We start from the raw sequence: 26,182 nt of genomic DNA on the forward strand, positions 1-26,182 counted from the left end.
ACCGTGACTTCGCTCATAACAGTATGCAATGAACGCCTTGAAAAGATATTCATTAAGTTCCAGTACTAGTATGTGGTGCCTACGTAGCTGTCGAAGAGTAGAAAAAGTGAAGTAGAGATCGGCATTCGCAATCAGTGCCTGTGCACAAGAAAAAAAAAATCCCCGCAGTCCACTGTACAGTACAAGGTAAATGTAAATGGCCAAACAAGATAATATCGCTGCCGCAGATCACAAGCTGCGGTCTGCCCAGATGACTCCGTAACCCCAAATTGCTCCGTTACTGGTTTCAAGCCGAGAGACGGCCATGTCGACACCGTTCCCTTTGGAAAGATGCGACTTATTGGTACACGCAGAACCAGTCATGCCATTCTGGCATCGATTGGGCTATGATTTGTGCCCGTTGGCTCTATTTCTTCTGCGCGGGGGCGTCGGGGACTTTCACGTCGGAGAATTCTTCTTGGCCGACGGCCTTGATGGTGTAGACATCTGTGGAGGGAGAAGGAAGGTAATGGTCAGCAGAGTGATTTTGCAGAGCCGTCCGGAGGGTTTCGCCGTAGTTTGGGTGTGCCTTGGTGGTGCCACCAGGCTGCAATTGACTCTGGCGCAGAACACGGCACATAATGAAGGAGAACAGGGAGATTAGAATTGGCGAGAAAGGGAGGAAATACGTACAGACACCGATAGTGAAGGCAAATAGACCGAAGCCGGTGAGGGCGTTCTTGACCAGGAACGGCTGGCGGGCACGCAGGAGAGCGGCACCCGCGCGGTAATCCTTGCCGTAGTAAGTAGAGTTAAAGCTAGTGAAGATGTTAGCATTGTCAGTCTGCGAATGGTTAAGTAAACGTGCATTCCGCTGGCCATGATGCGAGAGAGATGATCGTTGACGAGAAGAATGCCAACGTCCGAATTGTATGCGGGAAGGCGAAGTCTTGGGCGGTGACTCGCCATCTGCATCTGCATCTACGGATGAACAGAGCTAAAGTCCCTAGGTGAACCGATATTGGCATATGGATCTAAACTAAAGCCATTGGGACAGTGATTAAACTTGTCTTAGCTTGTCAATTTCTAGCGTAAAGCGCCTTTAAAATTTCGCGTGACGTCCGCTGCGCAGCCATAGATCGTCTGTAACCAGTTTGATCGGCGCTCGGTCTTCAGACCAGATAGAAACATTCGTAGCAACTAGTTGCAAATTCCTGCCTCCTGACTTTCCCTGACTTTCAGATTTTCTGCGCCAAGTTTGACGTTGTGGTCGAAACCCGATCTGTCGTCGCGAATGTTCCCCCAAGTTTTCTCGGCCCCTGCGGACCTCAGTCTTTTGCTTCCTCATAACCCACTCTGCACATCCCCGACACTCCCAAACCACCTCTACACGTTCGATACCCCCTCTGTCGCGTGTCCTAACTAGCCTCTCCAGCTCCACGAGTGAATGCGCGTCCTTTAAGCTCTGGTCGCAGCTTCATACGCGCTTCGCTGTCATTGAACCGGACATCTCGACATCTGATCCATTGGACCTACCAAGCCGGCGTAATCTCTTCGACCATCTATCGCGCATCATCCTCTCCGCTCGCTGAGTCGTCATGGCTCAGCCAGATGTCGCGAACCAGCTCGCTCAGCTGAACTCTGCTCGTAACCTCGTTCTCGGCGACGCTGCTCTCTACCCGCAAATCGTAAATGGAATCCTCCCGATCGTCGGCGCCAACACAAGGCTAGAACTACGAAGATGGGGCGCGGACTTCATGGCCGAGACTTTCTCCAGTCCGGTGCTAGCTACGGCGCAGAAAGAGCAGCTCGCGCCGAGAGTGCTACAGACTATTCAAGAGATCTTGCTTCTGCCTGAGTCTGACACTGCGGTCCTGATGAGCTTGGTGCAGACTGCGACTAGCTTGTACCCATTGGTGTTCCGTCATGTGTAAGTTTCACACGATATTGGTACTCGGGAGTTGGGTACTATGGTTGGTAATGGATACTGACGCTCCTTGGTATAAGTGTGAACCATCCGGAAGACAGTAAATCATGGGACACAATGAATGTGATCAAGCAGGATATCTTGCGGCGGATGGATTCTTTTCTGTGCCCTGTGAAAATCTGCTGTATCAAATTCCTACAACGGGTGGTTCAGGTTCAAACGCCTGGTCTGATCTCAGACCCGCGGGTATGTTCACTAATCGTATCTGAGGATTAAAGCTGATCTCTCCCAGCGTCCGGAACAAAATGAAACGTCGCTCGCGATTGTCCCGCGAACCCACTCCATTCTTGCAATTCCACACTTGGAGGCCGAAGCGTCAGGCCTACTCGACCGGTTACTCGGCGTGTTCCAGGAGGAAGTCAGGTACGAAAGACAATCCTGTTTATGTTCCATTCCTCTGATCTGATGAATAGTGATCCACTGCTGGTCAATGCGACATTGAACTGCCTCTCCCCGCTCATTCGCACGCGGCAATCGATCTCAAACAAGATCATCAACGCAGTCCTTGAATTCTATCCCTCCAAGCATGTCCGCCCTCCAATCACGCCTACTACCCGAGTCAGCGTGAAGTCAATGGAGCGCACTGCTCGAGCTTTGTTGATTAATCTTATGAAGAGGTCAGTCTTGTCTCGTTCCCGCATAACCCGATGATCAAAGCTAACCTAAAGACCACAGGAATCAAAACCACCCTCTCTTCGGAAGAATGCAGATGTACATTGAGCGGCTGATGAACTCACGACTCGATGTGGTAGATGACGCTTCTCGGAAACGCGGATTGCCAAGTGAACCGACAGATGGACTCGATAGCGCTAAGCGCGCTCGTCTTGATGCAGAGACCCCCCCATTGCTCAAGATTCCTCCGATGGCTCCGGGTCCGGCAAGCATTGACAAGCTTTTCACATTGACGCAAGACATCGGCCTTTCGTCATTCGATGTGAAGCAGCTTCCTCCAGACCTCGTCGTGAAAATCGCTGTGCCTCTTCTCGCCCAAGTCAACCAGTCATTGCTAACACAGGCTGTCGATGTAAGATACTAGCTTTTCTGATCCTCTCACCAGCGGCTAACGGATTCTAGGCCGTTCGAGCGCGATATCAAACCATCACCAGGGATCAAAACCTCAAGCGCCAACAACAACACACTGCCGCCGTCGCAGAAGACGACGATGACTACGAGCCAGAGTACGATCCGATGGACGTGGCAGATAATGTCTCCGAACAAGCCAGCGCTGTCGCAGCCGAAGTAGCAGACCTCCAACCCGATCTGGTCTCATTAGGTCCATTCGTTCTGCCCCAACCGCCGCCTCTGACCGAAGAGGAAGCTGCAGAAGTCGGCCGAAGTGCTGTCTCCCGCGTCTTCAGCATGATCACCGCTGCCGAGACAGACCCTTCACCGGCCAAAGGCAAGACTCAGCAACAACTCGGTTTCGCACGATTGGCTGGAAGCACGTTTGATCGGGATGCATGGGCTGTACTTCTTTCCCGCCTTGCTACAAGAGCCCCAGCTGGCCTGGAGGGTGGTGTTATAGTGGATTCGAAACGGCCGACGATCTCGGACTCGATTCGTCAGACGCTATATCGCTATGTGCTGGAGGATTTCAGGGGCAGGCTTAACATTGCTATCACTTGGCTGAGTGAGGAGTGGTACAATGATCGTGTTCAGATGAAGGCGGCTGCTACTCAGCGGGATCAGAGCAACGAAGACCAAGATCAAGAACCTACCGTTCCTCTTCATTATGATGAGTGGGTGGTTAAGCTCTTCCATGGCTTCACGACTTATCTTGATGGTCGTGATATCAAAGTTCTGGTCCGATTCCTCAGTGAAATCCCCGAAGTCACTCTCTCGGTCCTGCAAATGGTGGCCGGTTTGGCCAAGGATCCGGAACGTGTGAATCTCTGCGTGCAGGCTTTGATGTATGTTCTTCTTTTCGCCCCCCCCTTGCAGTCCATACTTACATACCCTCTTAGGTACCTGATCATGTTCCGCCCCCCAGCACGCGAGATGTGCTTGAATACACTGGAGGATGTTTATCAGACTTGTATTTTCGCTCTTTCCCTTATTTATCCTTTGCCATTCATGCTAATCCATTTACCAGATGAGGAATCCCGCCCTGCAGCGGGCAAAATTTTGGCCAAATGGCGTCCGCAGAATCAGCCTGCAGAGGCCAACGGCATTGCAGACTCGATGCCGGCTCCACCGCAGGAAGCACAGGCCAGCGCTGTGCAGTAAGCCAAACTTGCATTGCAGAGTCTTTGCCGTGGTGGAGGCTCTTTGTATTCCTTGTCCTGCAGAAGTTACATTTCCGACCACAATGGTCACTTCCTGTATCTTACCCGAGCGTGGCTGTATTTAGAATAAACCTGGCACCGAATATACGCTGTTTCAATCTTTCTACCGTTTATTGAAGAGAACTATTGCTAGAAGCCTAGGTCCTGACGAACTTGAGTGATCTGGCATCAATCATGATGGTTCAAATAATATCTAGATTCTTAATCGATAGCGTCCCGAGGGTTCTGCATAGGAAAGACGAACATATGCTTTCTCAATGAACTCCTGCCGGTGACCAACAAAGGCACATGCGTATGTGCGTGGTATATACACCAAAAGGAATATCACGCCAAGAATAAAGAGAAAGAGAAAGAGAAATCAGGGAGAAGGGATCCATTTCTTCCAGAGAATTTAAAGTCAACTCCGATGCAAGAGAATCTCCCTAGAGACGCAGAAACCTTCATAAGGGGTGGGACAAATGAAAGCCAGTTCCATACCACGTACACCCCTCATATAAATAAAAAACTGAAACCAAAGGTTCATTGCCTTTCCATGCAGATGTAAAATTGGGATTTGGGTAAGTCGCAACAAAGAAGGAAGGACCACAGAGCCCGGCCACCCAGATGTGATTTTCAAGATAGCATAGATCCCACATGGGTCTTCAGACACGTACTTTGTCTCTCCTGGCACACGCAAAATACATTTGACAGTTGATGTTGTCTTGAGGTAATAGCGTAAAGGGGAATCTTCATTAAAAAGTGGGGATGTAACACCGCGTACATGAGAGCAAAACGATCAAGACAAAGGGTTTAGCGTGGGGGCATGCTGTTTGACCCTGAGCCTGCTGATATCTCCGGTCGGAGGTGGAGCACATCAACTGGTTTGGTTGGAAGTGGAGGTGAGGCATCTGATTTCGGGGGGACAGAGTGTTGGAAAAGGCCCTGTCTAGCGGGTGGTGGAGAGAAGATGGGATGAGAGGATTCAAGGGCTGGGGAGCGGCGGTCGAAAGTCATAGGAGGAGGCTGGGTTTTCCGCAAGTCTAATGGAGAGGAGCTTTGCGATCGGAAGCCTGATTTGTACTCTGTGTCGTATTCTGGGTTCCGGAAGGGACCTTGCCCTTGATGCCGCGCTTCTTGCTCGGTGCCATAGGGGGTATTGTTCGCTGATGAGTTGGCAGCGGACGGGTTCTCGGGGATCGTGGACGCAGAGCCGTTTGGCGCATTGATATCCACCATGCGCTTCTGCGCAGCTGGCGTTACAAATGAGGATTGCTGTGCCGACTCAAATGCTCGCCCATGTGGTCGATGTTGTTGTGTGTATTGGTTCTGTTGTGGCTGCTGTTGGTGTATAGGATGCTGCGGGTTGGCCCAAGGCGTTTGTTCAAGGAAAGCTTCCTCGGCTTCGGCAGCCGTACGGAAGATGTTTGATGACATAGCTGACATGGGACCACGGGGTACTGCAGCCGACGAATGCCGTGGAGCCAAAGCGCGAGTCTCAACGGTGATCTAAGAACCTTTGGTTAACAGACTCCTGAGTGTATGAAATCTTTTTGACTCACCCCCATTTTCTCCAGATCATCCTCGAGTTCGGACGGTCGTGCTCCCAATAAGGTCGGAGCAGCTGGAAAACCGACGTATTTGGCAACTCCTGCCATGACTGAGACCTCGTGGTTGTAGGCCGTCTGGTGCGCAATCTGCTGAGAACGACGGGTGGGGAACGGGATGTTGTGGTGGGGACTCGATTCATCAGTCTTGAAACGGTCATGCTGGATAGCATAGAATTGTTTGCTAATGGAACTTGAATGACTCTCGCGCACATCTCGTATGCGCTGGAAGTAAGTGCTGTGTGCCTGGGCTCGTTCCGCGAGACTCTTGTTTAAAAGAGCCTTCATACGGTAGCGATACAAGTTTTCCTCGTACTTGAGTTTGGCATCCCTGTGACGTTCCACACATTCTATCTGACGCAGGTACTCGGGGTGGGTCGGATTGGGCCCGGTTAACATTTCAAGCTCACGATTGAGCTTCGAAATTCGTTCATCGAAGATCCTGTGATATCAAATCAGCATTGGAATTCAGGTCTTGTGCACCGCCAGAACTGACTTGTCGCGCAAAAGCGCGAATTCCTTTTCTAATGTTGTCAATGACTCCATAGCAGACATTTTCTTTACAGCTATAGATAGTGACGGTCAGCACAATATCCAGACGGTGATTTCGAGGTGTAGCGTACACTCTTCTTCAACTCTAGCAGCCGTCTCAGCATCGGCAGGTTCGTCGCCTCGTTCCGCAGGCTCCTCGTCTTCTCCAAGGTTGTCTTCAGCAACATCCTCGGCCGCAGCCTCGGTGCCGCCTTCAGTATCGTCATCCCCATCGGCCGCTTTTCTTCCCCTGCGTCCGCCCTTCTTACCCTTCTTGACTTTGGTTGGTACCGCAGGGAGGTCAATGTCGGGTAGGTCGTCGGCGGGGGTGTCATCTTCATTCACAGCGGTGGGGTCTTCTAGGGGCTCATCGAGAGGTTCCGGCGAAAGAGGCTCATCATCTTCATCGATTGGATCACTCAACTCGCTCTTGATGGAGTTTCGGCGCTTTTTGAAAGGCTCGTCATCGCCCAATCCGGTCCCGATTTCGTCGCCGGGCTCAACGCGCTTTCGCTTTTTTCCGATGCTGTCGGGAAGCTCAACATCTTCGAGATCCAAGTCTTCGTCAACTAATCCATTGTGTTGAGACAGTCTCCGCACTTTACTCGGGGAATTGTCCGCCATGGGCTCGTCGTCGTCGAAGTCTGCCAATGTTGTGGACTGTTGAAGCTTGCTCGGACTAGGTCCAGCGCTCCCTGCACTAAGCACAATGTCGCGCTTTCGGATGTTATGAGGGGAATCCTCGATGCGCTCGGTTTCCGCCTCCGAATCATTTTCCAATAGCCTTTCTGGCTTTGGAGAATCGTCAAAGTCGGAGAGCTCGTTATCAGAGACATCATCGATCTCACTCAAGCTACTCGAGCGCCCGTCATCCATGAGAGGATCATCCAGAAAGGGATTCCGCTCGCCATTGGTCATGTTGGACTCTGGCCCCGTTGTCGGTCCAACGGAGGCCTGTTCTCGGCTCTCAGCCACCTCCATTTGCAATGATAATAAGACTCAAGGTGACAAGAGTGAGAAACGTGAGAAGAGAGAGGAGGGATGAGGGGGTTTGTTCGTGCCGACGGCTGCTAATGGCAGTGCTGGGCGTTGGGGGGGGGGGGGGGAGAAGGGCGGCAAGGTTACCGAGTCGTGAGACAAGGTTTTGTTTGGGCGTCTGGAACAACCATATAGTGTGTTAGCTCAATTGCCATAATAGCTGGGTCAGAGAGCCCTAGGAAAGTTTTATGAATGGGGTAATGAGTGGGCGGGTGCAAAAGGTAGGTCAGCGCCTCCAGAAGGCGGTGCGGAGATTGATCATCGCCCGGGACGCCCCCAGAGTGGCCAGCCGGTACTCACAAGAAGCCTGGCAACTGCGCAGGCCCAAATGATGAATGTGAAGCTTTGTGGGGTAAATGTCTCGTATGCCCCTCAAAACAGGGCCAAGCAAAATATGTAGGTGAATGTAGAAGAACCAGCGACGTACCGTTTCAACAATGCGCCGGGAGCGACGCTGGCGATGAGCACGGCTGGTCGCGACCGAGCACGATTCTCAAAACCACCGCGTTCCTGGGACTCGAGGAATCGATTCGTACTGATCCCACGCGTCTTCCAAGTATACAAGTCCACCAGAATATGTTGGGCCACTGATGCGCCAGTGCTCAAGGCGAGGGGAGGTCGGTTAAAAGGCGGGCAGGACCACAGTAGAGGGTCGCGGGAGGACGGTCGGCATGAAGAGGCGCAGGAGGGAGACAAATCAAATATTTCGCAATGTTCGACAGGGTGATGGGGAAACTGAATGTGAATCGAGTGTCGAGCATGCAGAAATGAGAGGAAAAGGTAGACGAACTGCTATGATGGGGAAGCAACAGAAGCGAGTGACGGGGTTCTGCCGCGTCCCGACGAGGGCGAGCTCACCGCTTGCAAAACTTCCGCGGTCACGTGGAATTGACGTCGCCGGAGACGGCATTTTGAGAATCAGAATGTCTGATGGAAGATGAAGAGGACATTGGGGAGTCACGTCGAACCCTGAGGCTATTGTGTTGATGAAACAGGAGTCAAGATTGTTGAAAGGTTTAAAGAAAAGGTATACGGAGTACAATATCCAAACGAATCAACACCGCAATAGCCGCTGACCTAAGTCTTCAAACTACATTCAAATTTTCCTCTCTACTGCGATGACAATATTACAATATCAGTTCTTCAATGTTTGCTTCCCAACACAAGAGGTATGATTGTAATAAAGCGTAACATTGTGTCAACAGCGACCAATCATGTGATATCAACTAACTACCCGTGCCAAGACTGATAAGCCCAGAGGGAAAAAAAAAGTTCGGAGCTATTCGTGGTCACCCCCAGTGTCTCTCGAATCCACCCATTGAACGTCTCTTGAAGGATTTTTTTATTCCTCGGAGATACATATACTTTCAATCATGGGTAAAAAATCAAAGTCCTCGTCCAAGTCGGACTCCAAGGTGGAGACCAAGGCGCCCGCCGCTGGACTTCCCTTCCTCGGCACCAACTCCGGCCTGGACCCGAGTCTGTCCTCGCTTTTCGAGAAGAGTGTAGGTTCTCGCATCTATTATGTGACTGGAAGTTGATCTAATTGTTATGCATTGTATAGGCCGGCCCGTGCAAGCACCTATCCAGAAATACGTCGAGCGGTACACAGCCAAAAAGGCCGAAGAGGCTGAGGAAGATGAGGCCTCCGGATCGGAAGAGTCCCCTGACGATGAAGACGAGGAAATGGGCGATGCTCCCGAGGAGAGCAGCGAGTCTGAGCCCGTGGAAGTGAAGGCGCCCGACGCCCAGAGCCGCAAGCGCAAGAGAGGTGATGCCGGAGATGATATCGAAGGAACCTACATGCGTAAAATTGAGAAGGAGGAACAAAGAGAGGAGGAGAAGAGGAAAGCGGAGCGCGCGGAGCGCCAAAAGTCCGCCAAGGAAGACGAAGCCAACGAGGATTCCGATAAGGAGGAGACAGAAGACAGCGACGTGGAGAAGGACGCCCCTCCTCCCGTTCACGAGAGTGTCGCCGGGGGCGCCAAGTCCGCCGAAGTTGAAAAGTCCAGCCGAACTGTCTTCCTGGGCAACGTCTCCACCGAGGCTATCAAGTCCAAGGCCGGCAAGAAAACTCTTCTCCGTCATTTGGCCTCGTTCTGCTCGTCTCTGCCCGAGGCGACTGGCCCGCACAAGATTGAGTCGATTCGTTTCCGCTCTACTGCATTTGCCAGCGGTGGTAGTGTTCCCAAGCGCGCTTCATTTGCCAAGCGTGATGTTCTTGACCAGACTACACCCAGCACCAATGCCTACGCCGTCTACACCACTGCTCAGGCTGCTCGCAAGGCCCCTGCTGCGTTGAACGGTACTGTTGTGCTTGACCGCCACCTGCGCGTTGACAGCATTGCGCACCCGGCTGCGATTGACAACAAGCGCTGTGTTTTCGTGGGTAATTTGGATTTCATGGATCAGGAGGGCCCTGCCGAGGACGAGTCCGGCAAAAAGAAGAAGGTCCGCCCTCCGGCCGATGTTGAAGAGGGTCTCTGGCGCATCTTCAATGAACACACGGGAGGCAAAGGCAACAACAAGAGTGTTGAGTCTGTTCGTGTGATTCGCGATAGCAACACCCGTGTCGGTAAAGGCTTTGCCTACGTTCAGTTCTACGACGGCAACGGAGTCGAGGAGGCTCTTTTGCTCAACGAGAAGAAGTTTCCTCCCATGCTCCCTCGCAAATTGCGTGTCACCCGTGCTAGGAAGATGATGAAGAAGCGTGATGACAACAAGGACTCACGCAAGGGAGACCTTGCCCAGAAGACTCTGCAGGGTCGTGCGGGCAAGCTGCTTGGTCGCGCCGGTGCCGCCAAGCTGAAGGATGCTAGCAAGGGTGGTATTGCCGGCAACTCTTTCGTGTTCGAGGGCCACCGTGCCACAGAAGGATCTTCGACCATCAAGATCAAAACGAAGAGCCGAGGCTCCAAGGGCAAGCCTAAGGGTCGTAGCAGCAAGCGTGCTGCCGCATACCGGGCTGCCGGTGGACAGAAGCCCTGAAATTGAGAAGTCATCAAAATTATTGTGTATCCATTACGGCGTTAGGCAGGGCATTTGAGATCAAGTGCTATTCAAATATCATATCAATACATCATGTCTTGATGAATAGGGTTGTATGTAGGATTGAAGTACTAAGGAAATGGTTAACACCTACCATAGCGTTAAGACATATGAAGACATCACGGGACTTGATTGGAATTGCTTCTCGAGAACCTCATTAGCGTGAGGTATATTGCTTCATCAATCATGTGCTGACCAGTTCAAGCGCCCATAAGCAGATATCTCTCAGCTCTCGGGATCGTGAAGATAAAGTGCGGCCTCATAGATCAGGGTGGAGCCATGCGGGGTGCCATGCGATAAGATAGTCCTAGCTCTCATCAACGTCACCCATTTTCACTCTCCTCAAGCTGCCTATGACAGCCTTGAGATATTCCACGTCTCCTATTCTGGCTACAAAAGAATCAAACGATCAGTTTCTACACTCTTGAGCTCATTGTTCGACCGGCTTCAGTGGGTCGTTGCCTCATTCCAGCTTTTCCGGCCAAAACACTCTTTGAAACTCCCTCCGTCCACGCGAGTCACTACCACTCAGACCTATTCACAAGGTTCCGAATCTTTTAACAAAGCCCCAAGATGCTTCCCGCTCGCTTACGCCGTCTGTTCAGTAATGGGCAGTCCAACGACCGCAACGAAGATGCATCCACACGCCAACCCGAAGCATTATCAGATGGCGGGGCATTCTACCCCAGCTTGTGGGATGTGCTTAAGACGCGATATATGCTTCAGTGGAAAGCCTTTCAACAAAGTCTTCCCGCAGAATTGGTCGATGCGATTATCGATGCCGCCGAGTATTGGCCCTCAACAGAACGCCGAATGGAAGGTGTCAGGAGAATTGCGAACGATCGGGACCAGGTTTTGTTGAAGACTATACCCCTCTGCTATGACAGAAAGGTTTGCTTGTTTTTTTCTCCCCTTTCGCTGGCTGCCTAGTGCACACCGAACTCATATGCTATATGATGCAGAGACTAGAGCAATCCGAACCTTTCAAACCGCTCCCCCACCGCACTCTACACCCCTGCCGGAAGATAGTCTTCCGCATTTCCTCGCATGACCAAGGTCACGGCCCGATCCGTGAGAATATGTACGAAACCTCCTGGACTTGGTTCGACACTGAAGTCATCAAGGCTGCGCACACAAGGAACATGTACACCGACGGTATTGAGCAGGAGATCCTGGATAATGAGCGCGGACAAGAGAAGAAACACTATGCTCCTGACAACGATCTGCTTCTTCCAGGTAACAACCGGTTAAAAGTCAACGGCTCCCGGGTGTCGGAGCCACAAGATTCGGTCATTACTTGGCATTATTTGGACGAAGTTCAACCGGAGTCAGAGAAGGCTTATGAGATTGAGAGGCTTGAGGGTCGTGGTCGGTTTACTTTGGATGGACATGGCGTGAGGGAGCTGGAGGTTGGGGACTCACTTGCTTTATGGGCTCGGGCCCGATTTCCAGGATGGAGCAATCATGTGGATTTTGCGAGTGTTCGAGTCTTCTGGGCTGTTTGACGAGACGACCATGGCTGAGGTATTGTTCACCCAGCCATGTAGACATGCTAGATATGCTAGATATGATGAACACATACACAACATGATGGAATGGGAATGAGATCTGCTCTAAATGAAAATGTATCAACTCAACCAGATCATATGATAATGCATTCTGGCAACAGAATCTCACGTCTACCTTATTCTGGATAACCAAATCGTTTGCCATGATAAGAGAGTACAACAGGCCTCAGGCCTACGACCAGCCTGAGGCTCCCGATCACGCAATTGTGCCAAGACAGCCCGATCGGCGCCAAAGGAGAAGTATAAGACCATTCGAGCTCCTCAACGTTTTTTGTTTCCCCTGTTGCATCCCTCCGGACTTGTGATTACACTGCTAACCAGCAATCATGCATCTGCTATAATGCCCTCATGACAACCAGTGGTAATCTCTTCGCCGGGTACCTTTCCAACGCTGCTGGAAAATATCCGACGCAGCCGACCGGCCGAAACAGAGTGTCCCGAGGATTAGTGGGGAAGCGACGTCAATCGGCGACTCCTTCAATCGGCGACTCGATCTGAAAACATGGAGCAATCGGCACACGCTGAGTCCCTAACATTGAGTCCCCGATAACAAGCTGAGATCTACGAGCCAAGGGTCGCCTCGAGCCCCGATCAACCTTTCTGCCCGTGACTCGACCGAGAAATGGCTCTGCAATCCCCGGTTGTGTGTCACGATTACCGTCGGAACACCGCTATACCAATGTTTCCGCGCGCTGGCGACGTCCCGACTGGATGCTGGTCGCGTTATCTGCACCGCCTAATGGTGATCGGTGACTTACGCATTCCTCTGTCGTGATTTGGGTCTTGGCTGATGCGGTTCTCTTACCAACCCCCCTTTTTAAGTCGGCGATGTGCTTGCGGTCAGGAACTGTTATTTATCTCTAGATACCCCCGAATGCATCCAGACTTTTCTCTATAATCCACTGTTTACTTTGGTTTATCGGGCTTTCCCCCCCTCATCTTCCCCGATTCATTCTCCCATTAGTACCTTCACAAATGGCGTCTCGCAAATGCGCAGCGGTGGTTGTGGGCGCTGGCCCGGCCGGCGTCGCAGTCATGGGAAACTTGCTTGAGCGCCAAATTGGCACGATAGCCTGGATCGATCCCAGCTTCGAGTCTGGGCGAGTCCACCGGAAATACCGCGAAGTTCCGAGGTTCGTGATATCCCAGGTATCATCGACACCAGACACACCACTAACAAAACATCCAGCAACACCAAAGTAGCCCTCTTCCAGGCCTACGCCACAGCTACTCAGCCCTTCAAGACCGTCATCGAGAACTCATGTCGTCCCAATGCATCTCTACCCTGGCCAAACTGGACCAGGAAAAGACCTGCCACCTCCACTACGCCGCAGACATGATCCGCGACCTTACAGATGGCCTCATCAAGATGGATCCCGTTCACGCCTACCGCGGCTTCGTCACCGCCGCCAACCTCGTCGAGAAGGTAAAAGAAACACCACAAACATCCAATAGATTTCACCACATCCAAAAAATAACTGACACCGGAAACCCCCCCCCCTTTAGACCTCAAACAACAAATGGACCGTCCGCATAAAACGTCACGACTCAGAAGATGAGCTCGAAATCGAGACTTCCCGCCTCATCCTCTGCACAGGCTCTCACCCAACCAAGATCCCCGTCCCAATTCCAGGCCTGGAAATCTCCCGCCTAGACCTCGACACAGTCCTCAAACCCTCCGAACTAGCAGAAGTCCTACCCAAATCTCGCCCGTCAACAGTCGCCGTCATCGGCGCCTCCCACTCCGCCATTCTCGCAATCTTAAACCTAGTCACCCTCGCCCGCGAGTCTCATCCCCACCTCCGCATCAAATGGTTCACTCGCCACCCACTCCGCTACGCGGAATACATGGACGGATGGATCCTGCGCGATAACACAGGCTTGAAGGGTCTAGCAGCCGACTTTGCGCGCGCCCAGCTTGAAGACGGGGTCTTGGATACTTCGCCTGCTGGACAGGTTCTGGAGAAGATTGACTGTGGCGACGGCAAGGAGGCCGAGATGTATAGCAAGTATTTGCCGCAGTGTTCGCACATTGTGCATGCGGTCGGATTCACGAGGGATCCGTTACCGCAGCTTGTGAAGGCTGGCAGGCCGTTTGCTATGGAGTTTGATCATGAGTCTGGACAGTTTCATGAACGGGCTGGTGGGGAAGCGATTCCTGGGTTGTTTGGTGCTGGGATTGCGTTCCCGGAGCGGGTTGTTGATCCATATGGCAATGTGGAATATGCAGTGGGATTCTTCAAGTTTATGAAGTTCTTGAAGCGCGTTACACCGAATTGGGGTCCGGCATAGGCTCTTGTCTCTGCCTTTATCTTTGCACGCAAGGCCGTGTGCCTGGGTTGAGGTATTCTTAGCTTGTCATGGTTCAACATACCCGGCGCTATGGGAGATGGGATGGGTGTTACATATTTTTGACATTTATTATCTTTATGCAAGGGCGGGGTTCAAACCCTTTACAATCAACTGGTTGTTACTCCGGCTTAAGGTCTTTCCATTATGATTGTTGGAGAAGTCAACTATTACTTCATAAGAATTGCGAGTTCTTCATTATTATGTCCATCGAGTTTGCAATAGCACTAACTCTGGTCCAATTTGTCCGTGCTCATGCTAATCCATAAATCGTCAACATGGTCCATGATCAACGTCAGATCATGTTTCTCAGATCCCTCAGTCCCGCATATCCTCGTATCCTCAGCTATGTAGCAAATAACCCAACTAAAGCGCCATCAAGACACCCACGAATCCAAGCGCAGCAACAGCACCGCCAACAGGGCGCACATGACCCGCACCATTAACATTGTTCACACCCGTCTGCTGGGGGAAGTCAGTGTTAGTGCCGGTAGCAGTTGCTCGGTATTCGCTTTGGCTAGCAACAGCCTTGGCATCGTATCCAGTTGCAGTGACAGTCCAGCTGGTCGAGGATTGAGACCAGGTGAGAACAGTGCCACTTGGAGGAGCCGTAACAGTGCCAGCAACATTATGCAGAGTTGAGGATCCGTTCTTGGGGAAGTCACCGGGCTTGTAGAATTTATCAGATGATTCAGTAAAGCCAATGTCCTGGCATTGCAGGTTGTCCAGTGTCGAGTCGCAGGAGTTCCAGGCCCAGTTGGGAATCGAGTTGTACAGGTTAGACAGGTCGTCGGGGAAGAAGACACCCCAAAGGTCTGCGCCAGCAAGGGTGGGGACTGTGTCAGGACAGACTTCCCAGGCACTGCGATCTGTTAGCGTGATTTGTTTTCATTACGAAGATCGAGATCATGGCTTACGCAGAGTAACTGGCACTGGCACCGCAGCATGCACATTCGGTAGCTTGATTCGCGATGTTGAGACCGTTGCCCAGGTTTGCAAGGTTGCCATTGTTTGCTTCGCTAATTGTTTGGTCGGTGACGTTCTTCATGCAAGTCATCTGCTCCTTGCGTGCTGTGAGAGTGTTTTGGAGCACTTTGCCCAAATCGCAAGAGCATCGGTTCGGCGCGTTGTCCGGTGCAGGCCAGAAGGGGATCGGTTCGACTGCGCTAGGGCAGACTGCGAAGTACTGTTGCACGAAGAGTTGGTACTCGCAAGAGTAGACCTGGAGAGAAACATCAGTACATGGGGGATTCAGACAATCGAGGTTATCGTACTTGGTTCCAGCAGGACTCAGCCATACAGTTGATATACTGCTGGTGTGCGGTACAACCGCAGTCGACAATGCAGTTACCATCACCGCCGCAGTCGCGGACACAAGAGCTCCATTTGTCGCCGACATTGCGATTGCAGGAGGAGTAGCTTGACCCGTCCGCACAAGCATTAGTTGTAATGTTGGTCTGGGCTTGAGCCACGCTCGCAAAGCCCGCGAGAACCGCAGCAGATAAGGTAAAGTAGATGCCCGGCATGGCGAGATATGATATCCAGAAAATAGGATTATAAAAAAAGTACTTCGAACACCGAACTTGACTGAGCCGCGCTGGTTGGAAAATTATCAAAGTCTCCCGTTGGATATTCAGTCTCGAGGCAATGCTCATGCACTTATATAGGCCGATCAATGCGATGACACAGGAAATCTCGGATCCTCGGGGGCTTATGCATGATCCCTAGGCCGAGCGATCATTCTGAACCGAACTGTCATTGTTGGCATATTGATCCTGCAGTGTCGTACGGTAGAACCTGATCGAGGGTGAGAGGGCGTGGCCATTCAGCATCGTCAGACCTGGCCAGGGCTCCAGGTTCAATGCCCATGCGCACATATCTCACATGTAGGCAGCCACTTTTTTGCTTGCTGGATTGGATGCATCAGACATAGAGGAGGAACTGCAAGATGTGAATCGTGAGGATTTCCATGGTTCGGTGCATCATGTCAGAGCGCCCTTGCGGCGGTTGCCGCTACGAGGCGGGGCCACTTACTTCTGAACATAACTCGGTGAACCTTGCATGCGCCTGGGATTTCCCATTATGATGATGGTAAGCTGCGCTGGAGGTTTTGGTTGATCTTTTCCCGAGTCTCCCTGGATTTCCCCCAGGTCTTGAAATCATGCGGTGTCGGGATTCGAGATGCCAAGATGCAGGCGAGATTCGCCCCTTGTCAGGATTCGGTGTCTGATGTAGGCTCACCGCAAAATGACATGGCTGAGATTCGCATAAGCATTCATCGTGAGACACAGTGTGTTTCGATGATTCGGGCCGACAATGAAAGCTGATTGTTAGCATCAACGACGAAGTATAAGCAATGACACCCAGAAGCCCATACGAGGAAAAATTGCGATGTCACCTGATGAGGCTGAGCTAGTGACGAGAACAGAGCTTCCAAATGATTACAGCGCGAGGGCTTTTATCGGCCTGACCGTCGGTGCCCCAGGAATCGATCTGTAGCTGGATGATCGATCGTATCTACCCTTGATACTCGACCAGACGCGAAATGCTCCGCCACCAACATTCTAGGTCTATGCTAGCAATGCAGCATGGCCCCAACGAGACTTACTTGGGATGCTGACCGAGTCAGGTTTCCTGTTCTTCGGGAAATTGATCAAAAATCGGCTAGGCTTTTGGGATATGAACCAAAAGACCTTCACAAAGGCCGTGAAGTATAAGACCAAACCATCTTGACCCGGTAAGATCCCATGATCGCAGGCAGGCTAACATTGACCTTCTCTCCCCATTCAGACGCGACCAATGGACCTTCATTTAGGCATGCTTGAAATTGTGATTTCTAAAGAAGTCAAACAACGAGTTCCAGCTGAATCGAAGCTCTAGCTGAGTCCCCACACGATCGAACAACTCGACTCCGAAGTTGTCATCTAGACAGTGAATACTTCGTCTTATCCAAGGCCCCAGAACTCGTCTTTGAATTAATAAAGACCGTGACGTTGACTCAAAGCTCATAAGCTGCGTAGCTTAACCGATGCAAGAGACAAGTGGTCCCCAAGAATTACCACCCACTATAAGAGAAAGGAAACAAACCAGATAAATTTCGAGACAAGACCACATATTCACACTTCTAACATCAAGCCTCTTCTTTCGCGCTCATGTGCTCTCCAATCGGAATAGGATACCCAAATCCAGACCAAATCCAAACCTAAGCCCAGTTCCCAAACCACATGGCCATGCGACGAGCCTAGTCTACCCAGCAGCGCCCAGTCAAAAAAAGGATTCGAACTTGGAATCGCCACGAGTTACAAGACAATGGGCACTATCAACATAACCCTGCATCTGCATTTGTAACAGGAGAGTTCTCAGGTACCCAAGTTTAACAGGGATTCCCCAAAAATCCCGTTCCTTAGCGCCCTCGGCAGTTAACTTGCAGATACGCGATCGCCTCTGCCTTCCGCACCTCATCCCCTTATCCCTTTCCCCCATGTGAGAAGCTAGGAGTCCAAAACATATACACACTCCATCACGCATAGCCATGTCATCCATTACCAGATTTACGAAACCAGATCAAATGATCAGAGCCTAAAAGTGGAGCGAGAGGACCCAAAAAAAAAATTAAAAAAAAACCGTAGAAACAGACCCCTCGCGGACTCTTGCCTCTAAACCGTTGGCCCCACGCGCCCTGGGTCTAAGTTGCGCCCCAAAATTAGTGTGCGAGTTGATCCTCATTTTTCTTCTCTTGTTTTGATTCGAGTTTTGGTCCGTGATTCTAGGTTGTCATTTTGGTCATCCCTTACTCTGTGAAAGGCAGAGGGCTGGGAGATCGTTTTCATTCGCTCGGGCCCTCTTCGTATCTAAATTCTGTTTTTCGTATTTTTTTTTTTCTTCTTTGCTGTGACGCTGGCTAAGGCGAAATTTTATCTCCGGTCGCCCCACCGTCTTCAATGGGTGGATATCGGGCGTAAAGGGAATTTTTCCCGGAGAAGACACCTTCCTGTTCCTAATGTCCATGGCACTGTGCTACGTGAGTAGATCATGGTTTACGGTTGCTGGAGGCATGCAGATAGTGAAGATTCATACACATCAAATTGGTAAAAAGTACATTCGTAAGAACATGGTAGCTTGGGGTAACACAAAGAATGGCCTCAGGTACCATCGATGATTAAGACCCGTCGGACACCGGGGTATCTGCAATGTCCGACGGATTGACTAAAGATTGGCCCAATGCAAGAATGCAAATCCAAGAACGCAAGTCCAAGTCCGAATGGGAAAAAAAATAGTACAACAATGTACAAGGCGCTTCACACCTTTAGAATGATCATCTTACAGGAAGGCAAAGGCGCCAGCGACAAGGAGCATCATGCCACCGGAGACACGGTTGACGAGTCCGCTGTTAGTGAAGGGCACGGAGGTCTGCGAGGATGAGGCGGGGGTGCGGCTGGAGCTGGAGCCCCAGGGGGGAGTGGTGGAGCCGGCGCTGGTGGAAGCGGCGGTGCTGGAGCTGGTGGTCATGGTGGTCATGGTGGTGGCAGCGGAGCTTGAGGTAGCAGCGGAGGTTGAGGTCGCGGAAGAGCTGGAGCTCGTGCTGGAGCTGGAGCTGGTGCTGGTGATGGAGCTCGCGCTGGTGGTGGTGGTGGTGCTAGTGCTAGTGCTAGTGCTAGTGCTAGTGCTAGTGCTAGTGGTCGACTCGGAAGTGGTAGTCGAAGAGACCGAAGTGGTGGTTGCGGCAGCGGTGGTAGAGACCGCGGCAGTAGCTCCGGCGACGGTGAAGCGAGGCAGGAAGTTGTAGTCGCTCGTGTCCTCATCCGAGATAATCTCGATAGTGTACCACTCGGTGTTCACGTCGTCAGGGACAGTCCAAGTGTAGCTTCCATCATTGTCAATGTCCGCTATCATGATTAGTTAGTTCTGATGTCACGACGGAGGGTCTTTTCGATACAAGACTCACAGGCAATGGCAGTGCCGTCATAGGAAGTGGTCACGGCACCTTGCTGCAGGCGCAGCGAAACGGTGCCGCTAGTAGTAGGATCCCACTTCAGGGTGGTGGCCTCGCCAACGGAGAAGCTGTATCCATTGGGAGGGATCTCAAAGGGGTTCGCGTTGCTGTTAGCGGTAGCAACAGCCGCAAGAGCGGAGACAGTCAGGTAGATGAAAGAGCGCATTGTGACTTCAAACAACCAAGATCTAGGGATTTGGAAAAAGGGGGTGAATGTAATGACTGAAATGACTGGGAATTAATAGTCAGAGACCGCGGGAGTTTAAAGGAGTGTAGCGCGAGTCTAGTGAACGACACAAAAAGAAGGCAAAAAGGTAAAGAGGCGACGAACGAAGCGAGGCTCCGTCTATATAAGAGGTGCTGCGCCCATGGTCATCCGCTTATAGGAAGGCGTCGGCGGCACTAGACACATATCAATCAATAGCGCGAGGGCGGGCGTTGCGAGGATTGGATGGAGGACCTCACTAACGGGGCGAACCAGGGAATTGCGTCGGACTGCGCGTGGGGATCCACGATTTGCCCGAACGTGGGCTCAGATTGGTTCCGTTCAAGGCTCGGGGCACATCGGTTCACCAGTGATGCGCCTCGCTTCAGGTGTACCTTAAATGACATACTCCACATCGTGCGCAGGACCGTATCTTTGTGGATGGACTCGGCTAGACTTGCTGGGTCCCTCTACGCAGTACCACGGACTTCTCTCCTCTTTTTTTTAGGGCCTTTCGTTTTCCCTTCCTGCTCGGCCCGGGCTATAATTGGAACTTGCTCTGGATCTGTGCTAGAGCAATCATTCGATTGATGCTAACATGTACTGTAGATGTGCAAAAAGGTTGACCATGGTCCGGTCCCAAATTCCACGCGAGTCAATCGAACCCCCCCAGCTTCCAAATCAGCCCGCTGCCTTTTGACCCCCTGTTCCCGTGTGCTTCATGATGCCTATGCCTACATATACGAGGAGAGTAATAAAGTGAAAATAAAATAAAAGAAGAAGAACCAATGTATGCTCGTAAATATGCTCCGGTGGAGCCCGTAAGGGTACACGATTTTATTGCGGGGCGCCGTTCGCCTGCGAACTGATCGAGGGTTCTAGCAGGCCATTCTGCCCGAGCCAGCTAATCACTTCCATGGCTTGGCGATCCTCGTCTTCTTTTTGCCGGTCCAGTAGCTTTGATTGTGTTCGTTAGTGAAAAGCTTAGTTGGAAATAAAAAGAAAAATAATCATCTATAAAGGTGACACTTACTGCCTGAAGAAGGCCCTTGCGCCCCTTCTTTTCAACCGGCTTAGCCTTGGCCTTAGGGCCGCGCTCGGGGGTCTCGTGTGAGAATTGACAGCTGTCTCCCCGGTTACACTGTCCGCTACGAGCGAAATGACGGCATCGAATCTTCTTGCTTTCGCGAGGAGGGGGGAGGAACCCTTTCAGGTCCCTGGCGACGTGAACTAGCTTCCTCTGGGGCAGCGTCATCATCGCTGTCCGACTCGGATTCTGACTCGGAGCCACTAGACGAGGTCCAGTCGCTGGCGTCAGACACATTGGACGAGAGATCCATGCCGCCCTCTAGATGGTCGACGGTGGCGTCCACTGTCTCGGCAGGAATGGAGCTGGTCTCAACAAGCTGAGAGCTCGCGGTTTTCGCCGTGTCCACAGCGTCTAGAGCCATCGGATCCACCGCGTCAGCTGAATCGGACGCTTCAATTTTCTGGTCTGCTTCTGGTTTGCGTTCGGGAGCGGCTGGACCATTGACCTGAGTGGGCTCCTCCAGGCCCTGTGCCTGTCTCTGTAGGGCTTCGACCTTTAGACGAGCCGCCTCTGCTGCCGCCTCGGCTTTGGCGAATCGTTTTTGCTCTCGGTCGAGGTTGCGCCGTATTTTGTCAGCCTTGCGCTGCGCCTTCATCGCCTCATCGAGCGCAGGATCTGCTGCCTCTTCGGATCTCTGCTCGAGCTGTTTCTGCTTGGCCTGTTCTCTCTCCATCTCTTTCTCGAGCCGAGCGGCCTCGCGCGCGGCATCGCGAGCAGCCTTGGCCTCTTCCATGGCCTTTTTCTTTTCGTCGACTCGAGCCTGCGTGGGGAATTTTTTCCGTCGTTCCGCAATCCAGGCTGCAATATCCGCAGCCGATTGCAGTTTGGCCGTTTGTCCCTTGTACGTAAATTGAAGCGATGCGACTCCAGCACCGGGTTGGGCCAATTTCGATTCTTCATCCGCATCCTCCTCTTCCTCGCTAGACTCGTGGTCTTCCGTTTTCGGGGTCAAGCCAAGCTGATTATGCTTTCTCTTCCTCTTCTTTGGCTTTCGCGTAGCATCTGCCGCGGGTGGTGGCTTCGATGGTAACGGGTTTCCAAAACTTGGGACGGCTGGGGCAGCCGGTGTTCGCGGCGCCGTGGACTGAGGTTTATTGAAAGCTGACGAGTATTCCCGTTTGTGATAGTTTCGCGATTTGGGTCCATGGTTTCCGTGCTGTTGAGGCCAAGAGCCTCGTCCATGGGCAGGTGGGGCTCCACCGTACGATCCGGGAGGAGCCTGCACTTCTGAGCCCCAGGGCATAGCGCCCATCATCATCGGATTTGCTGGAGGAGAGGCATGCTGGTGTGTTGAGCGTCCGGCAGGGTAGGGCGTAGTGGGTTGTGTAGAGTAGGCGGAGTGTCCGATATTCGGGGTATTGAATCCTGGCAACTGTTGGTACGCGGGCGAACCTGCAGATTGTGGGAAGGATTGCGGAGACTGATATTGTGACGGGTCCGAAGGGTGTTGATAATTAGATTGCTGGGGAGGATAGGGCGGGGAAGTCATGTAGGACGTTGGCGGTGCTGGTTGAGTCGGATATCCATAATTTCCGGGCGCGTAGTTGTAGCCGGAGATAGGAGTATAGGAAGACCGGCCAGCCTCCGGGTGGTGATGTCCACCACCTCCACGACCTCGATTTCCACGACCGCGGCCGCGTCCACCAGCTCCGCGTCCATTCCAGTGTCCAGGTGGTGCGGAGGGGGGAAAGGCTGGTGGTTGAGAGGTCGGAGGAGGGGGTGGCGGAGGAGGAAATGAAAACCCCTGGGAGCTCATACTTGCCCTGGCCAAGGTCCCAGCGCAATAAGCTGGACTTTACACCATGGCGCAGAAACTGAGATCTGCACGTCGCGGTTTTTTCCAAGCTCTAACTTTTTGACAGCTGCGGAGATCACGTGACTGCAGGATCCGCACTGGTGAACCATCGTGACTTTTTTTTGGTTTCACTGGTGCTATCATAGTCGGGCGCACATGGGTTTCTCTTCTTTGCATAACAAAATTCCTTCTTCACTTTCTTCACAATGTTCATTCTTGTATGTACATCTGCCCGAGCTGGCATGATATCTGCTCACTGACTGCGGCAGACCACCATCTCAGATCTGATACAGATCTCGCCTGAGGACTTTTCAAAGTACAGTGCCGTGGCTATCGAAGATAACATTAATGAAAAATATGCCAACAAGGTGTGTAGCCTTAAGGCCCGAATACAACTTGATCAATTTTGACACTTTTCAGGTCATCCAAAAAATCGGTCTATGCATCAGCTTTTATGACCTCCTCGAGTCCTCAGATGGTCTGATCGGCCATGGAACGGGACTTGTCAACGTCAATGGTAGGCAGACCTAGTCCAATTGTGCAAAAACCCCCCTGCTGACCGGCCAGTCAAATTTCGTATGATCGTCTTCCGGCCCTTCAAGGGCGAGATTATGATGGGCAAGATCGCGAGCGGCACAGAGCATGGCATCAAGAGTGTGTATTCATAGATTTCACGTGCATACTCTGCCTGACTTACTGACTTGTCGAAGTTGCCGTTGAGTTTTTCAACGATATTTTGATCCCCCCAGGCCTGCTTCTTGACAATGCTAGATTGTGAGTCAATTCCTCATCTTTTTGGCCAATGCACTAACCCGACACAGTGACTATGCGGATCAAGTCTGGACCTGGGTGAACGATGATGGATCAACGTTCTACTTTGATGTCGGAGAAATCGTCCGTTTCCGCGTTGAGACGGAAGAGTGGCATGACCAGATCCCTAACGCACCTGAGCTCGCCGACATGCCTGTTCAGGAAAGGAAGCCTCCGTATTCCATTATTGTACGTGTCATTCAATTTGGCTAGTGTTGAAATTGGGCTGACTGATCTATTAGGGCTCGATGCAGATGGCCGGCCTTGGGCCCGTTGCTTGGTGGTGAAGTGCGTTTTTAATATACGGGGCGCTCTATTTCCTTAGTCAGATTAGATACCCATGGCTTGGTGGCCAGCATCAAATTCTCGAGAACATTGATAAATCCCGAACATTTAGAAATTCCTACCTTTCAAATGGAATTACAATTGGTAAGCATTGTAAGCTCTCGGACCTGGGACTTGGTGCAATACGACACCATGTATTCATGGACCCAAAGGACCACGATGGCGCAATATGTAGGCACCAGGCAGGTACGTAAGACAGTGTTTTGGCCTCGAATACCAATCAGATCGTCTACTTCTCAGGGCTTGATTAGCGCAAAACTAAACAAAACCTCCAAAACGCGGCATACTCCAATCCGTCGATCCTATCTAGATAATCTTGGCTGGGCTCTTACACTCCGATCACTCCGAGAGATCGGAGTGTTCAGACTTTTCGCCGAAATAATTGCGGCTACATCCGGTTAACAGACCCAGCTGTGGGTCATTTGGCGGCTCTGAGCCACTCACGATAGGGCGATCGATCGTCTCATGCTGCAAGAACCGTTAGCAACGTAAAAGAAATGGAGATTGAGCTAGAGGGGTTTTTTTTGGAAGCGAAACAATAAACCACGTTCCTTCCCGTGGCTCACAAGGTTTTCTCCCTGCTTCGGTGCTCGATAATCACAGGTCGATTTCCAATTGCGGTGATCTCATCTTGTCCTTCATCAATCACCTCATAGACGCTTCCGGCCTACTTTATCCTGATATCTTCCATACTTTGCATTGCATTTCCTCCTTTGCATACCTTCACAATGGGCTCCATGGAGAACGGTCACTCTACTGAGCGCCGCTTCGGCACGCTCGCTGTGCACGCTGGTGCCCCTCACGACCCTGTCACCGGTGCTGTCATTGCTCCTGTATGTTGGCGCCTGTGCCCTGACAGCTCTTGGAATTGCCGCTCATGATCGTCTAGATCTCCCTGTCTACCACCTTCGCTCAGACCAGTGTCGGCAGCCCTGTCGGTCTGTACGAGTACACTCGCAGCTCCAACCCCAACCGGTTCGTCCCCAGCTCCAGTCTTCTACGCCCAATTCGTCCGCTAATCTTTGCAGGGATAACTTCGAGACTGCTGTGGCCGCACTTGAGCATGCCAAGTATGCCCTTGCCTATTCCTCTGGCTCCGCCACTACCGCCAACATCCTGCAGTCCCTTGCCCGCGGGTCGCACGTTGTCTCGGTCTCCGACGTCTACGGTGGAACCCATCGATACTTCACAAAGGTCGCCGACGCCCACGGCGTCACCGTGACCTTCTCGCCCACCATTGAGCTGCATGTCGAGGAATTGATCCGCCCTGGTGAGACCAAGCTCGTCTGGATCGAGACTCCCTCCAACCCCACTCTAGGCCTGGTTGATATTCAGGCCGTTGCCGATATTGCCCACCGTCATGGCATCCTGGTCGTTGTCGATAATACCTTCATGAGCCCATACGTTCAGAACCCGCTAGACCACGGCGCTGACATCGTCGTCCACTCCGTCACCAAGTACATCAATGGCCACTCCGATGTCTTGATGGGTGTCGCCGCTTTCAACTCGGAGGACCTCAAGGAGCGTCTTTCTTTCCTCCAGAACGCCATTGGTGCCGTTCCTTCGCCCTTCGACTGCTGGCTCGCTCACCGTGGTCTGAAGACCTTGCACTTGCGCGCCCGCGAGGCTACCAAGAACGCCACTGCTGTCGCTCAGGCTCTTGAGGCTTCCCAGCACGTCATCTCCGTCAACTACCCCGGTATCGACTCCCACCCTCACCGCAAGATCGCTATCAAGCAGCATCGCGATGGTATGGGCGGTGGTATGCTCAGCTTCCGTATCAAGGGTGGCCAGACTGCTGCGCACAACTTCTGCAAGTACACCAAGGTCTTCACCCTGGCTGAGAGTCTGGGTGGTGTTGAGTCTCTTTGTGAGGTTCCCTCTAGTATGACCCACGCTGGTATTCCCAAGGACCAGCGCGAGGCCGCTGGTGTCTTTGATGACCTCGTCCGCATGAGCTGTGGTGTTGAGGACGCTGAGGATCTGTTGGCTGATGTCCTGCAGGCTTTGGAGAAGGCTGATAAGGCTAACGGCAGCGCTTGATTAAGTGCCTTCTCAGTCATATTTCCGTTTTTGCATCATAATGAAACTAGATAATAGACGATTTTCTTTTGTTTTAGACACTGGCACTCGCATTGCACTGATGATCAGCTACAATATACGCGAGAATACCTTTTTGAGTTCCTCTTGTGAATTATTTCGACCTGTTGATACGGGATTCCATGATTCGTAATGATTACTGCCGGAGCACTCGATCTTTCTGTGATGTGTTTGTCCATTTATGTTTCAGTCTCATGACTCCATTGGTACCTCTCGCTTGAACGTATCATATAGTCCCATTCGCACTCGATTTTCTCCAGTACGGGTCATCATGTTAGACGGAGGAAGAGCCTTGGGGGTAAAACTCATCGTAGTAGCCCATGTCCCCGAGAACACTCTCCCCGAGATCCTTTTTGAGCCATCATTCTGCACTCAAGCTCGATTTTTTGCTTCTGTTTTTAACGAGGGCAATCATCCACACCTCGAGCAAGACGATTTCGGAATGAGTATCGGGAATGGGTGACAACGGAGAGGGG

The 26,182-nt window shown here is 51.9% G+C and overlaps 11 protein-coding genes across 11 annotated transcripts; 6 read left to right on the forward strand and 5 right to left on the reverse strand.

Moving 5' to 3' along the window:
- Positions 1–406: 406 nt before the first annotated feature.
- On the reverse strand, positions 407–1,007 carry N7477_003019 (uncharacterized protein; the record flags this gene model as incomplete). The annotated part of the gene is made up of 2 exons (XM_056964682.1): positions 407–797; positions 973–1,007. The coding sequence occupies 2 exons, from the start codon at positions 1,005–1,007 to the stop codon at positions 407–409; spliced, it is 426 nt and encodes a 141-aa protein (XP_056824635.1).
- Positions 1,008–1,577: 570 nt separating this feature from the next.
- N7477_003020 (RNA-processing protein PTA1) lies at positions 1,578–4,192 on the forward strand (the record flags this gene model as incomplete). Its single annotated transcript, XM_056964683.1, has 8 exons — positions 1,578–1,909; positions 1,987–2,152; positions 2,199–2,329; positions 2,380–2,583; positions 2,642–2,990; positions 3,041–3,876; positions 3,931–4,001; positions 4,059–4,192. 8 exons carry the CDS (start codon positions 1,578–1,580, stop codon positions 4,190–4,192), a joined length of 2,223 nt encoding a protein of 740 aa, XP_056824636.1.
- An 848-nt stretch (positions 4,193–5,040) lies between these two features.
- N7477_003021 (uncharacterized protein) lies at positions 5,041–7,346 on the reverse strand (the record flags this gene model as incomplete). Its single annotated transcript, XM_056964684.1, has 4 exons — positions 5,041–5,736; positions 5,790–6,276; positions 6,331–6,400; positions 6,458–7,346. The coding sequence occupies 4 exons, from the start codon at positions 7,344–7,346 to the stop codon at positions 5,041–5,043; spliced, it is 2,142 nt and encodes a 713-aa protein (XP_056824637.1).
- A 1,430-nt stretch (positions 7,347–8,776) lies between these two features.
- nop12 (rRNA-processing protein NOP12) lies at positions 8,777–10,391 on the forward strand (the record flags this gene model as incomplete). The annotated part of the gene is made up of 2 exons (XM_056964685.1): positions 8,777–8,912; positions 8,968–10,391. 2 exons carry the CDS (start codon positions 8,777–8,779, stop codon positions 10,389–10,391), a joined length of 1,560 nt encoding a protein of 519 aa, XP_056824638.1.
- A 633-nt stretch (positions 10,392–11,024) lies between these two features.
- Positions 11,025–11,956, forward strand: N7477_003023 (uncharacterized protein; the record flags this gene model as incomplete). The annotated part of the gene is made up of 2 exons (XM_056964686.1): positions 11,025–11,342; positions 11,414–11,956. The coding sequence occupies 2 exons, from the start codon at positions 11,025–11,027 to the stop codon at positions 11,954–11,956; spliced, it is 861 nt and encodes a 286-aa protein (XP_056824639.1).
- Positions 11,957–12,994: 1,038 nt separating this feature from the next.
- Positions 12,995–14,311, forward strand: N7477_003024 (uncharacterized protein; the record flags this gene model as incomplete). The annotated part of the gene is made up of 3 exons (XM_056964687.1): positions 12,995–13,152; positions 13,223–13,445; positions 13,526–14,311. The coding sequence occupies 3 exons, from the start codon at positions 12,995–12,997 to the stop codon at positions 14,309–14,311; spliced, it is 1,167 nt and encodes a 388-aa protein (XP_056824640.1).
- A 423-nt stretch (positions 14,312–14,734) lies between these two features.
- N7477_003025 (uncharacterized protein) lies at positions 14,735–15,894 on the reverse strand (the record flags this gene model as incomplete). The annotated part of the gene is made up of 3 exons (XM_056964688.1): positions 14,735–15,230; positions 15,286–15,590; positions 15,643–15,894. The coding sequence occupies 3 exons, from the start codon at positions 15,892–15,894 to the stop codon at positions 14,735–14,737; spliced, it is 1,053 nt and encodes a 350-aa protein (XP_056824641.1).
- A 2,794-nt stretch (positions 15,895–18,688) lies between these two features.
- N7477_003026 (GPI anchored serine-threonine rich family protein) lies at positions 18,689–19,527 on the reverse strand (the record flags this gene model as incomplete). The annotated part of the gene is made up of 3 exons (XM_056964689.1): positions 18,689–18,803; positions 19,053–19,254; positions 19,314–19,527. 3 exons carry the CDS (start codon positions 19,525–19,527, stop codon positions 18,689–18,691), a joined length of 531 nt encoding a protein of 176 aa, XP_056824642.1.
- Positions 19,528–20,403: 876 nt separating this feature from the next.
- On the reverse strand, positions 20,404–22,412 carry N7477_003027 (CCCH zinc finger protein; the record flags this gene model as incomplete). The annotated part of the gene is made up of 3 exons (XM_056964690.1): positions 20,404–20,523; positions 20,600–20,707; positions 20,772–22,412. The coding sequence occupies 3 exons, from the start codon at positions 22,410–22,412 to the stop codon at positions 20,404–20,406; spliced, it is 1,869 nt and encodes a 622-aa protein (XP_056824643.1).
- A 245-nt stretch (positions 22,413–22,657) lies between these two features.
- N7477_003028 (DNA-directed RNA polymerase III subunit RPC25) lies at positions 22,658–23,548 on the forward strand (the record flags this gene model as incomplete). Its single annotated transcript, XM_056964691.1, has 7 exons — positions 22,658–22,669; positions 22,721–22,819; positions 22,872–22,968; positions 23,019–23,105; positions 23,162–23,225; positions 23,273–23,450; positions 23,504–23,548. 7 exons carry the CDS (start codon positions 22,658–22,660, stop codon positions 23,546–23,548), a joined length of 582 nt encoding a protein of 193 aa, XP_056824644.1.
- Positions 23,549–24,334: 786 nt separating this feature from the next.
- Positions 24,335–25,649, forward strand: N7477_003029 (cystathionine gamma-lyase CYS3; the record flags this gene model as incomplete). Its single annotated transcript, XM_056964692.1, has 3 exons — positions 24,335–24,439; positions 24,496–24,581; positions 24,635–25,649. The coding sequence occupies 3 exons, from the start codon at positions 24,335–24,337 to the stop codon at positions 25,647–25,649; spliced, it is 1,206 nt and encodes a 401-aa protein (XP_056824645.1).
- Positions 25,650–26,182: the final 533 nt, after the last annotated feature.

Source organism: Penicillium maclennaniae, assembly GCF_028827695.1.
Source record: "Penicillium maclennaniae strain IBT 15551 chromosome Unknown utg000003l:1.0-5670915.0:1.0-5674809.0, whole genome shotgun sequence".
In the NCBI taxonomy this organism is placed as follows: Eukaryota; Fungi; Ascomycota; class Eurotiomycetes; order Eurotiales; family Aspergillaceae; genus Penicillium; species Penicillium maclennaniae.